The sequence below is a fragment of the Salmo salar genome, chromosome ssa29, assembly GCF_905237065.1.
Source record: "Salmo salar chromosome ssa29, Ssal_v3.1, whole genome shotgun sequence".
NCBI classification, from domain to species: domain Eukaryota; kingdom Metazoa; phylum Chordata; class Actinopteri; order Salmoniformes; family Salmonidae; genus Salmo; species Salmo salar.
The window spans coordinates 38,109,075-38,122,676 of record NC_059470.1 but is presented as its reverse complement, the minus strand read 5'-3'; the positions used below and the strand labels follow the sequence as shown (position 1 = coordinate 38,122,676).

Below are 13,602 nucleotides of genomic sequence, written 5' to 3'. Positions count from 1 at the left end.
GGTCAATACCGGGTCTCATCAGGACATCTGACTGAACCGAATCCATTCGTTTCCACACTCGACTCTCAGCTGTGGGACACACGTCATCCGTTTGAGCACCAGGCGTGTCCGTATATATATATATATATATATAATGCCCCTCCTCTTCCTCAAAACACAAGAATAAAAAGGGAAGTTACGTCTGATCCGGGACCGACTGGTCAGAGTTGGGCCGGGTGGTTCCCATACAGCTGCATCCATCCCGGGCCGGCATGGGTCCTCTGAATCAGGCCTTGGGACCCATCAGGGACCCATCAGGGACCCATCGGTGGAGACGGGGGAAGGCACTGTATGCATGGGTGTGTATGTATGTATGTGTGTGTATGCGTGTGTGTGTGCAGCCTGGCAGAATCATGCTTAGATAACCACCCACTTCCTGCTCACGTCTCCATCGGGGCTCCATTCAAACGGCGCTATCCAAAAACACGTGCACACACACACACTCTCCATCTCTCTCAGCCCCCTCTCTCTCCTTCTCCCATCTGGACTCTGCCCTTCCCAAGCTCAGTCTCTCCCTTCGTCTTGTTTCCACACTCGTTGGACCATTTCAGATGGAGTCAGTGCAGTGAACCCACTGCCAGGTCACGTTGGAGAGGAGAGGAGGAGAGGAGGAGAAGGGAGGGGAGGAAACGGCTGGTGTTGCTGGAGAGGCCAGAGAGGGAAGGGGAACACTTCAAACTTCACTGTAAAAGGGCCAGACTCATAGACGCGATAGTCTGGCCTCCCATTGTGACATAGGTATGCGGCTCTGAGACCACCGTCCGGGGGGGGGGGGGGGGTTTGGCCTGAACGTGCACCTCTCCAAAATTCCCAACCACCCCCCTGCCCCGCGTACATACACATCCTCTACTCATTTGAATGTGTTGACAGTTGGAGAAAATTAGTTTAGCCGTGCTGACAATGAGAAAAGTATGAAAGTCAACGGTCCCTAGACTCTACAACCTTGCTGTACGTACGCCTACACGTTGTGGACTCTGATAAGACATTTTAGAGGAGAAAAGGACGGAGGGGGTTTCTGATAATCGTCTGTAACTGTTACCCTGGGTAACAGCCGAGCTGCTGCCAGACTGCAGGGTAGTCGTTGGTTACGGGGTAGTCGTTGGTTACGGGGTAGTCGTTGGTTACGGGGTAGTCGTTGGTTACGGGATAGTCGTTGGTTACGGGATAGTCGTTGGTTACGGGGTAGTCGTTGGTTACGGGATAGTCGTTGGTTACGGGATAGTCGTTGGTTACGGGATAGTCGTTGGTTACGGGATACGGGATAGTCGTTGGTTAGCTCAGTTGGTAGAGCATGGTGTTTGCAACGCCAGCATGGTGTCTGCAACGTCAGGGTTGTGGGTTCGATTCCCACGGGGGGCCAGCACAGAAAGAAAATGTATAAAATGTATGCATTCACTATTTGTAAGTCGCTCTGGATAAGAGCGTCTGCTAAATGACTAAAATGTAAAAATGGGATAGTCGTTGGATACGGGATAGTCGTTGGATACGGGATAGTCGTTGGATACGGGATAGTCGTTGGATACGGGATAGTCGTTGGATACGGGATAGTCATAATAATCTGTAAACTTTAGACATAGAAAGAAAACAGAATTAAGGCTTCTGGAGGATTTAAAATATATAAAATGAACCTCGAACATAACATGGAGGAGAAATGTGCTTTAGGCTGTTTATGTCCAAACAGAGAGATGACAGGCTTGAGAAAGCAGCAGAGCTGGGAAGGAATCCTTTGTAAACTAAAACAGAGAAACCGAACCACTCTCTCCCCCTGATTTTAATCCCTTCTTCTGGCAAACGCTGCGTGGAGGAAATAAAATGTCCTGTTTAGTAATATCCACAAAGCAGTTTAAAGCTTTAGAAAGCACCATATCCCCTTAAACTGGTTTTAACATCCTACTCAACTATATATATATATATATATATGACTAGCATTAAATCCCATTTGTGATTAGTTGTTGAGTCATAATATGGAACAGTACAATAGTTGTGTACGACCTGCTATAGCCTACAGACAACACATATCAAAGCTCTGTGTGATAGGACCATCTGCATGTAGTGAGCTACGACACCGGCTTGCACGCGTTTGTGTAAGAGCAAAGAGGACGACTAAGTCCCAAGTGGCACACTATTCCCTACATAGCGCACTACTTTTGACCAGAGCCCTACGGGGTGCATAAATCTCCATATTAATAGCTAAGGCAAAACAAAAAATCGGGTTCCAGAAAATCCAAAAACCGCAGCAGACTCTGGAGTCTTTAATGGACCACAATCCTCCATTCTGACATGCTGGTCTGTCCCCATTCATTAGAACCTGCTTTCATCTAACCACACTGCCCTCCCTCTCTCTCTCTCTCTCTCTCTCCGTCCCTCCCTCCCTCCGGCCGTCCCTTTGCAAAGAACAAGACAAAAAAAATAAAAAATCAGGAGCAGCCCTAATGAGAATCCAGACTACTGCTGTATCACTGACTAAAGGAGCGTTCCAAATGGCTCCCTATTACAAAATATAGGGCACTATTTTAAACTACTCCTAAGGGAACTAGGGTACAGTTAAAACTCTATCACAAATAGGGAATAGGGTGCAATTAATAAATCCTACATAGTCGAGGGAATCTTCACTAAGTTAATAGATCAGTCATATATAACCTGTCTCCTACACGGCCCATTGAACTGGCAAGAGACTGCGCATGCTCATTTTCTAGAATCAATTCACAATGTGTCATTGAGACGGAAACAGACAGCTTCTCCACTCAAATCCCTGAGACTGAAAACAGACAGCTTCTCCACTCAAATCCCTGAGACGGAAACAGACAGCTTCTCCACTCAAATCCCTGAGACGGAAACAGACAGCTTCTCCACTCAAAGCCCTGAGACTGAAAAGAGACAGCTTCTCCACTCAAAGCCCTGAGACTGAAAAGAGACAGCTTCTCCACTCAAAGCCCTGAGACTGAAAACAGACAGCTTCTCCACTCAAAGCCCTGAGACTGAAAAGAGACAGCTTCTCCACTCAAATCCCTGAGACTGAAAACAGACAGCTTCTCCACTCAAATCCCTGAGACTGAAAACAGACAGCTTCTCCACTCAAATCCCTGAGACTGAAAACAGACAGCTTCTCCACTCAAATCCCTGAGACTGAAAACAGACAGCTTCTCCACTCAAATCCCTGAGACTGAAAACAGACAGCTTCTCCACTCAAATCCCTGAGACTGAAAACAGACAGCTTCTCCACTCAAATCCCTGAGACTGAAAACAGACAGCTTCTCCACTCAAATCCCTGAGACTGAAAACAGACAGCTTCTCCACTCAAATCCCTGAGACTGAAAACAGACAGCTTCTCCACTCAAAGCCCTGCGGCATCAGAGAGCAGCAAACAAACACCCAGTCTGATCAATCAACCCATCATTCATCACCACCACACGTAAACAAACACTAAGAAATATGTCCGATTGTAAAACAACCTGTGCTATAAAACCCCTCCTGGTTCTTCAGAGCTAGTCAGCTCTCACTGCAGGTTTCTAAACAAATCCCCCCCCATCACAACTGCCTCACCACAGGGGGGGGGTAATCTCCTGAACAATGCTCTAAGCAGCCCTCAGAATGGACTGGTTTACTAACACACACACACACACACACCCCTCCTCCCCCGCAGACAGGATGTGCACTTTCAATGGGCTTTTAATTAACTACTCTGGCCAAGCAGATTGAGTCTGTCTGTCTGTCTGTCTGTCGGCAAGCAAGCAAGAAAGAGGGAAAACAAATGGAGAACACAAACCTGTCCCAAATGATACGCTATTCCCTATATATAGTGCACTACTGTTGACCAGGGCCCTATGGCACCCTATTCCCTATATATAGTGCACTAGTGTTGACCAGGGCCCTATGGCACCCTATTCCCTATATATAGTGCACTACTGTTGACCAGGGCCCTATAGCACCCTATTCCCTATATATAGTGCACTACTGTTGACCAGGGCCCATAGTGCAGAATGTAGGGAATAGAGAGCCATTTGGGATGCAGGCAGTCAGGCTGTGTGGAGCTGGCAGGCAGGGGGAGGGGCCGAGGCACCAGGAAGGACAATCCTATCCAATGCCCTAAAGAGGTCTGAGACCATTACAACGGATGGAGAGAGACATGCCGTGCAGTAGGAGCCCACGCTTTCCCCCCATCTCTCTCTCTCTCTCTCTCTCTCCTGGCTTCTCCCCCATCCATTTCTCTCTCCTGGCTTCTCCCCCATCTCTCTCTCTCTCTCTCTCTCCTGGCTTCTCCCCCATCTCTCTCTCTCTCTCTCTCTCTCTCCCTCTCTCTCCTGGCTTCTCCCCCATCCCTCTCCCTCTCTCTCCTGGCTTCTCCCCCATCTCTCTCTCTCTCTCCCTCTCTCTCCTGGCTTCTCCCCCATCCCTCTCCCTCTCTCTTCTGGCTTCTCCCCCATCCCTCTCCTGGCTTCTCCCCCATCCCTCTCCTGGCTTCTCCCTCTCTCTCCTGGCTTCTCCCTCTCTCTCCTGGCTTCTCCCCCATCCCTCTCCCTCTCTCTCCTGGCTTCTCCCTCTCTCTCCTGGCTTCTCCCCCATCCCTCTCCCTCTCTCTCCTGGCTTCTCCCTCTCTCTCCTGGCTTCTCCCTCTCTGTCTCCTGGCTTCTCCCCCATCCCTCTCTGTCTCCACCCCGATCCCCCCCTCTCTCTCTCTCCTGGCTTCTCCCTCTCTCTCCTGGCTTCTCCCCCATCCCTCTCTCCTGGCTTCTCCCTCCTGGCTTCTCCCCCATCCCTCTCCCTCTCTCTCCTGGCTTCTCCCCCATCCCTCTCCCTCCTGGCTTCTCCCCCATCCCTCTCTCTCTCCTGGCTTGACCCCCATCCCTCTCTCTCTGTGTGTGTCATGGCGGAAGTGGGGGATATGTTAGTGAGCTCAGGGCAGTGCAGAGGGGATTGACATACCAGTGGGATCATCAGTCTATGTCTGCCTCCTAAATGGCACTCTATTCCCTATGCAGTGACCTACTTTTGACCAAGACCCACAGGGAATAGTGTGCCATTTGGGAGGCAACTTATCTCTGCCTGCCTGTCTGCCAAACAGCTAGCTTCGGTTGTTACACCATCCAACCCAGCCCACCACTCTCTCTTTCTGAGGAGAGGAGAGGAGAGGAGAGGAGAGGAGAGGAATGTATGGTGACTGGAGGAGAGGAGAGGAATGTATGGTGACTGGAGGAGAGGAGAGGAGAGGAGAGGAGAGGAATGGAGGAGAGGAGAGGAGAGGAGAGGAGAGGAGAGGAGAGGAGAGGAGAGGAGAGGAGAGGAGAGGAGAGGAGAGGAGAGGAATGTATGGTGACTGGAGGAGAGGAGAGGAGAGGAGAGGAGAGGAGAGGAGAGGAGAGGAGAGGTGACGGAGGAGAGGAGAGGAGAGGAGAGGAGAGGAGAGGAGAGGAGAGGAGAGGAATGTATGGTGACTGGAGGAGAGGAGAGGAGAGGAATGTATGGTGACTGGAGGAGAGGAGAGGAGAGGAATGTATGGTGAGTGGAGGAGAGGAGAGGAGCGTATGTTAACTGGATCAGACTGCAGATGCAGCCAGGGAAACTATTTATGGTCAGCGTTTACTTTCCAGACACAGAGAAAGACACACATACAGACATGCACACACACACACACACACAAAATAAACCATAGTTTGGCACACAGAGCAGATCTGTCAGACATACTGTAGGATACATTCCTAGAACAGTAAACACAAGACCAGTATAAGGAGGTGATGATAGGCTAATCTACAGATGGCCTATCCAACTACCTCATCCCCATACTGTATTTATTTATTTATCTTGCTCCTTTGCACCCCAGTATCTCTACTTGCACATTCATCTTCTGCACATCAATCACTCTAGTGTCTAATTGGTATATTGTAATTACCTCGCCACCATGGCCTATTTATTTATTGCCTTACCTCCATTATCTTACCTCATTTGCTGTATACACTGTATATAGATTTTCTTCAACTGTATTATTGACTGTATGTTTTATTTATTCCATGTGTAACTCTGTGTTGTTGTTTGTGTCGAACTGCTTTGCTTTATTATTGGCCAGGGATGACAGTACAGTAGCTATGGGGGACAGGGATAACAGTACAGTAGCTATGGGGGACAGGGATAACAGTACAGTAGCTATGGGGGACAGGGATAACAGTACAGTAGGTATGGGGGACAGGGATAACAGTACAGTAGCTATGGGGGACAGGGATAACAGTACAGTAGCTATGGGGGACAGGGATAACAGTACAGTAGGTATGGGGGACAGGGAGACAGGGATAACAGTACAGTAGGTATGGGGGACAGGGAGACAGGGATAACAGTACAGTAGGTATGGGGGACAGGGATAACAGTGCAGTAGGTATGGGGGACAGGGAGACAGGGATAACAGTACAGTAGGTATGGGGGACAGGGAGACAGGGATAACAGTACAGTAGGTATGGGGGACAGGGATAACAGTGCAGTAGGTATGGGGGACAGGGAGACAGGGATAACAGTACAGTAGGTATGGGGGACAGGGAGACAGGGATAACAGTACAGTAGGTATGGGGGACAGGGAGACAGGGATAACAGTACAGTAGGTATGGGGGACAGGGAGACAGGGATAACAGTACAGTAGGTATGGGGGACAGGGAGACAGGGATAACAGTACAGTAGGTATGGGGGACAGGGAGACAGGGATAACAGTACAGTAGGTGTGGGGGGACAGTGCAGTAGGTGTGGGGGGACAGTGCAGTAGGTGTGGGGGGGACAGTGCAGTAGGTATGGGGGACAGTGCAGTAGGTGTGGGGGGACAGTGCAGTAGGTATGGGGGACAGTGCAGTAGGTATGGGGGGACAGTGCAGTAGGTATTGGGGGACAGTGCAGTAGGTATGGGGGGACAGTGCAGTAGGTATGGGGGGACAGTGCAGTAGGTATGGGGGGACAGTGCAGTAGGTATGGGGGGACAGTGCAGTAGGTATGGGGGGACAGTGCAGTAGGTATGGGGGGACAGTACAGTAGGCGTGGGGGACAGGGATGACAGTGCAGTAGGCGTGGGGGACAGGGATGACAGTACAGTAGCTATGGGGGACAGGGATAACAGTACAGTAGCTATGGGGGACAGGGATGACAGTACAGTAGCTATGGGGGACAGGGATAACAGTACAGTAGGTATGGGGGACAGGGATAACAGTGCAGTAGGTATGGGGGACAGGGAGACAGGGATAACAGTACAGTAGGTATGGGGGACAGGGATAACAGTACAGTAGGTATGGGGGACAGGGAGACAGGGATAACAGTGCAGTAGCTATGGGGGACAGGGAGACAGGGATAACAGTACAGTAGGTATGGGGGACAGGGATAACAGTACAGTAGGTATGGGGGACAGGGAGACAGGGATAACAGTGCAGTAGGTATGGGGGACAGGGATAACAGTACAGTAGGTATGGGGGACAGGGAGACAGGGATAACAGTGCAGTAGGTATGGGGGACAGGGATAACAGGGATAACAGTACAGTAGGTATGGGGGACAGGGATAACAGTACAGTAGGTATGGGGGACAGGGAGACAGGGATAACAGTGCAGTAGGTATGGGGGACAGGGATAACAGTACAGTAGGTATGGGGGACAGGGAGACAGGGATAACAGTACAGTAGGTATGGGGGACAGGGAGACAGGGATAACAGTGCAGTAGGTATGGGGGACAGGGAGACAGGGATAACAGTACAGTAGGTATGGGGGAGACAGGGATAACAGTACAGTAGGTATGGGGGACAGGGATAACAGTACAGTAGGTATGGGGGACAGGGAGACAGGGATAACAGTGCAGTAGGTATGGGGGACAGGGGACAGGGATGATACTGCAGTAGGCGTGGGGGACAGAGATGACAGTACAGTGGGCGTAGGGGACAGGGATGAGAGTGCAGTAGGCGTGGGGGACAGGGATGACAGTGCAGTAGGCGTGGGGACAGAGATGACAGTACAGTGGGCGTGGGGGACAGAGATGACAGTACAGTGGGCGTAGGGGACAGAGATGACAGTACAGTAGGCGTGGGGGACAGGGATGCCAGTGCAGTAGGTGTGGGGGACAGGGAGACAGTGCAGTAGGTGTGGGGGGACAGTGCAGTAGGTATGGGGGGACAGTGCAGTAGGTATGGGGGGACAGTGCAGTAGGTATGGGGGGACAGTGCAGTAGGTATGGGGGGACAGTGCAGTAGGTATGGGGGGACAGTGCAGTAGGTATGGGGGGACAGTGCAGTAGGTATGGGGGGACAGTGCAGTAGGTGTGGGGGGACAGTGCAGTAGGTGTGGGGGGGACAGTGCAGTAGGTGTGGGGGGACAGTGCAGTAGGTGTGGGGGGACAGTGCAGTAGGTGTGGGGGGGACAGTGCAGTAGGTATGGGGGGACAGTGCAGTAGGTATGGGGGGACAGTGCAGTAGGTATTGGGGGGACAGTGCAGTAGGTATGGGGGGGACAGTGCAGTACGTATGGGGGGGACAGTGCAGTAGGTATGGGGGACAGTGCAGTAGGTATGGGGGGACAGTGCAGTAGGTATGGGGGGACAGTACAGTAGGCGTGGGGGACAGGGATGACAGTGCAGTAGGCGTGGGGGACAGGGATGACAGTACAGTAGCTATGGGGGACAGGGATAACAGTACAGTAGCTATGGGGGACAGGGATAACAGTACAGTAGGTATGGGGGACAGGGGACAGGGATGATACTGCAGTAGGCGTGGGGGACAGAGATGACAGTACAGTGGGCGTAGGGGACAGGGATGAGAGTGCAGTAGGCGTGGGGGACAGGGATGACAGTGCAGTAGGCGTGGGGGACAGAGATGACAGTACAGTGGGCGTGGGGGACAGAGATGACAGTACAGTGGGCGTAGGGGACAGAGATGACAGTACAGTAGGCGTGGGGGACAGGGATGACAGTGCAGTAGGTGTGGGGGACAGGGATGACAGTGCAGTAGGTGTGGGGGGACAGTGCAGTAGGTATGGGGGGACAGTGCAGTAGGTATGGGGGGACAGTGCAGTAGGTATGGGGGGACAGTGCAGTAGGTATGGGGGGACAGTGCAGTAGGTATGGGGGACAGTGCAGTAGGTATGGGGGGACAGTGCAGTAGGTATGGGGGGACAGTGCAGTAGGTGTGGGGGGACAGTGCAGTAGGTGTGGGGGGACAGTGCAGTAGGTGTGGGGGGACAGTGCAGTAGGTGTGGGGGGACAGTGCAGTAGGTGTGGGGGGGACAGTGCAGTAGGTATGGGGGGACAGTGCAGTAGGTATGGGGGGACAGTGCAGTAGGTATTGGGGGACAGTGCAGTAGGTATGGGGGGGACAGTGCAGTAGGTATGGGGGGACAGTGCAGTAGGTATGGGGGGACAGTGCAGTAGGTATGGGGGGACAGTGCAGTAGGTATGGGGGGACAGTGCAGTAGGTATGGGGGGACAGTACAGTAGGCGTGGGGGACAGGGATGACAGTGCAGTAGGCGTGGGGGACAGGGATGACAGTACAGTAGCTATGGGGGACAGGGATAACAGTACAGTAGCTATGGGGGACAGGGATAACAGTACAGTAGGTATGGGGGACAGGGATAACAGTGCAGTAGGTATGGGGGACAGGGAGACAGGGATAACAGTACAGTAGGTATGGGGGACAGGGATAACAGTACAGTAGGTATGGGGGACAGGGATAACAGTACAGTAGCTATGGGGGACAGGGATAACAGGGATAACAGTACAGTAGGTATGGGGGACAGGGATAACAGTACAGTAGGTATGGGGGACAGGGAGACAGGGATAACAGTGCAGTAGCTATGGGGGACAGGGAGACAGGGATAACAGTACAGTAGGTATGGGGGACAGGGATAACAGTACAGTAGGTATGGGGGACAGGGATAACAGGGATAACAGTACAGTAGGTATGGGGGACAGGGATAACAGTACAGTAGGTATGGGGGACAGGGAGACAGGGATAACAGTGCAGTAGGTATGGGGGACAGGGATAACAGTGCAGTAGCTATGGGGGACAGGGAGACAGGGATAACAGTACAGTAGGTATGGGGGACAGGGAGACAGGGATAACAGTACAGTAGGTATGGGGGACAGGGAGACAGGGATAACAGTACAGTAGGTATGGGGGACAGGGAGACAGGGATAACAGTACAGTAGGTATGGGGGACAGGGATAACAGTACAGTAGGTATGGGGGACAGGGAGACAGGGATAACAGTGCAGTAGGTATGGGGGACAGGGATAACAGTACAGTAGGTATGGGGGACAGGGAGACAGGGATAACAGTACAGTAGGTATGGGGGACAGGGAGACAGGGATAACAGTACAGTAGGTATGGGGGACAGGGAGACAGGGATAACAGTGCAGTAGCTATGGGGGACAGGGAGACAGGGATAACAGTACAGTAGGTATGGGGGACAGGGATAACAGTACAGTAGGTATGGGGGACAGGGGACAGGGATGATACTGCAGTAGGCGTGGGGGACAGAGATGACAGTACAGTGGGCGTAGGGGACAGGGATGAGAGTGCAGTAGGCGTGGGGGACAGGGATGACAGTGCAGTAGGCGTGGGGGACAGAGATGACAGTACAGTGGGCGTGGGGGACAGAGATGACAGTACAGTGGGCGTAGGGGACAGAGATGACAGTACAGTAGGCGTGGGGGACAGGGATGACAGTGCAGTAGGTGTGGGGGACAGGGATGACAGTGCAGTAGGTGTGGGGGGACAGTGCAGTAGGTATGGGGGACAGTGCAGTAGGTATGGGGGGACAGTGCAGTAGGTATGGGGGGGACAGTGCAGTAGGTATGGGGGACAGTGCAGTAGGTATGGGGGGACAGTGCAGTAGGTATGGGGGGACAGTGCAGTAGGTATGGGGGGACAGTGCAGTAGGTGTGGGGGGACAGTGCAGTAGGTGTGGGGGGGACAGTGCAGTAGGTGTGGGGGGACAGTGCAGTAGGTGTGGGGGGACAGTGCAGTAGGTGTGGGGGGGACAGTGCAGTAGGTATGGGGGGACAGTGCAGTAGGTATGGGGGGACAGTGCAGTAGGTATTGGGGGGACAGTGCAGTAGGTATGGGGGGGACAGTGCAGTAGGTATGGGGGGACAGTGCAGTAGGTATGGGGGGACAGTGCAGTAGGTATGGGGGGACAGTGCAGTAGGTATGGGGGGACAGTACAGTAGGCGTGGGGGACAGGGATGACAGTGCAGTAGGCGTGGGGGACAGGGATGACAGTACAGTGGGCGTAGGGGACAGGGATGACAGTGCAGTAGGCGTGGGGGGACAGGGATGACAGTAGGCGTGGGGGGACAGTGCAGTAGGCATGGGGGGACAGTGCAGTAGGTATGGGGGACAGTGCAGTAGGTATGGGGGGACAGTGCAGTAGGTATGGGGGGACAGTGCAGTAGGTATGGGGGGGACAGTGCAGTAGGTATGGGGGGGACAGTGCAGTAGATATGGGGGGGACAGTGCAGTAGGTGTGGGGGGACAGTGCAGTAGGTATGGGGGGGACAGTGCAGTAGGTGTGGGGGGACAGTGCAGTAGGTGTGGGGGGACAGTGCAGTAGGTGTGGGGGGACAGTGCAGTAGGTGTGGGGGGACTCACCCAGAAGTGTGCGTGGCAGTTAACCAGCATGGTGCGTTCGATCAGCTCGTCAGGACACTCCAGGAGATGGTGACCAGAGACCACACCAGCGTTGTTTATCAACATGTCCACGTTACCCACGTCCCGACGCACCTTCTCCGCCGTGGAGTACACGCTCTCCCGCTTGCCCACGTCACACACGTACGTGTACACCTGAGGCTTGAACGGAAGCACCTCCTCTAGCTCTCCTATTGCTCCTGGATAGACGGAGTGAGGAAGAGAGAGAGATGGGAGTGAGAATAGACCACAGTACATCGCTGGAAGGCAAGACAGTCCAATCATAAGTAGACAGTCCAAATCAGAATAAAGGTAATAACACATTTAAAAATCAAGCCATGGAAAAATAACTTTTCTTTTCAAGTTTATGGACAAGTCAGACCCTTTAACTGCCATGCAACAGTTCTGAAACGTATTATTTTCAGCCCTCTATACTCTGTGTGTGGCGGTAGGTAAACCATGAACCTATAGACAATGACTGGGTAGACTACTAGCACAGACCCACGGTGAAGGGACCGACAGAGAGGACTTTAACAGAGCTGTCCTGTGGCGAGCGCACCGTACCACCGCCTAGTTTACCGACTGAACTTCTCCTCTGAATGATGTAGCCCAGCTGTACGTCGAGGCTGCAGCGATGTGCTCTTAAACGTTAATAAACGGAGTCGACAGTAAATAGACTAGTTGGCTCATGTTTAAACTCAATTGTTATTAGGATTTAACGCCTAGGGTGACCCGCCTGACCAGACAATATTTCATCAAGCATAATGAACAACAACAACAAAAAAATCGCGTTGCAAAAAAAGAATCGGATGACAGTTTTTTTTTTTCTTCAGGCAACTCACCTTCTTTGGACATCGGGGATTCACTGTCCAGCTCCCGGTAAATTTCCCTCACCAACTCCGCCGTCTCCTCGTTGCTTTGGCTGTTGATGTCCCACAGCACCAGTACAGCCCGTCTCCGGGCGAACTCCTTGGCGAACAGCCGGCCCAGACCGCTCCCTGCCCCGGTGATAACACATACCTGTCCCGCTACACTCTTCTCCTTCGGTCGCACCACCCATTTCGCCCCGGCGGTAACAAAAGCCCACAGCACTTTCAAGATGACCACGAAAAATTCCGCAAAAATGACCATAGCATTCATCATGTTGACCGCGATGACAATGAGCAAGATAATGAGAGAACGGAGATAATATTGTATAGAAAGCACACACCGTTTTTTTTTGCTTTACTGTGGTTTAAATGAGTTATTACAGCCAAAGTTGTGATAAATAGACTATCTACCGAAATGACTTGTAAACTAATATTGTCCGTGTTGTTTATGAAAGAAACGGTCTGAATAGAATAAAGGTCTACTGGACTGATTCCTTTCCTTAAAGAATAAATTACTCTACTCCAAGACAGCAAAATAATGCAGAAATTGACTGAATCAATGAATGCTAGACTCAACAAATGTTTAAAAAAACAACAACTTGTTGCTGATTTTGTCAAGTTGCTTCCCGATCTCACAAACAGTCCCAGTTGTCAGAAGAGCGCATAGAAGTAAGGACGGAGTTGCGTGTAGACAGTGGCGCTGTGTCGCGTCCTTCCATCCGTAGCAGCGACAGTCCTGCAACCCTCTCACAACATAACAGCGACTCATGCGCTTTTTAACCACTGCCTGTCAATGGACCCCAACAGGACGAGGGCGGTTGCGCCTGACAGAAATACACCGTCTAATCTTTAGTAAAATGAAAGGCGCGGAGTGGAAACTGGAGGCTGAATTGAGGAGCTCTCTTGTGCCACCTGTAGGACTGTTGAAGTGTTGTCAGATGAATGGAAATACAGGGAAAATCTATTTTAAACAATTGTCTTCTTTTTCTTTAGTAATTAAATGAAAAACAACATTCCGACTTTTGGAAAGATAACCTAACTGTAAATGTGGCACCTTTACAAAA

The 13,602-nt window shown here is 51.7% G+C and overlaps 1 protein-coding gene across 1 annotated transcript in view; it reads right to left on the bottom strand.

The window, feature by feature from the left end:
- The window catches only part of LOC106590669 (retinol dehydrogenase 10-A), a 28,827-nt gene extending 15,518 nt beyond the window's left edge, over positions 1 to 13,309 (bottom strand). Inside the window, exons 1-2 of the mRNA XM_045710927.1 lie at positions 12,512 to 13,309; positions 11,634 to 11,869 (exon numbers count right to left, since the gene is read on the bottom strand). Of these exons, the coding sequence (XP_045566883.1) occupies positions 11,634 to 11,869; positions 12,512 to 12,812 (537 nt within the window). The 5' untranslated portion in view covers positions 12,813 to 13,309. The remainder of the gene's footprint in view (positions 1 to 11,633; positions 11,870 to 12,511) is intronic.
- Positions 13,310 to 13,602: the final 293 nt, after the last annotated feature.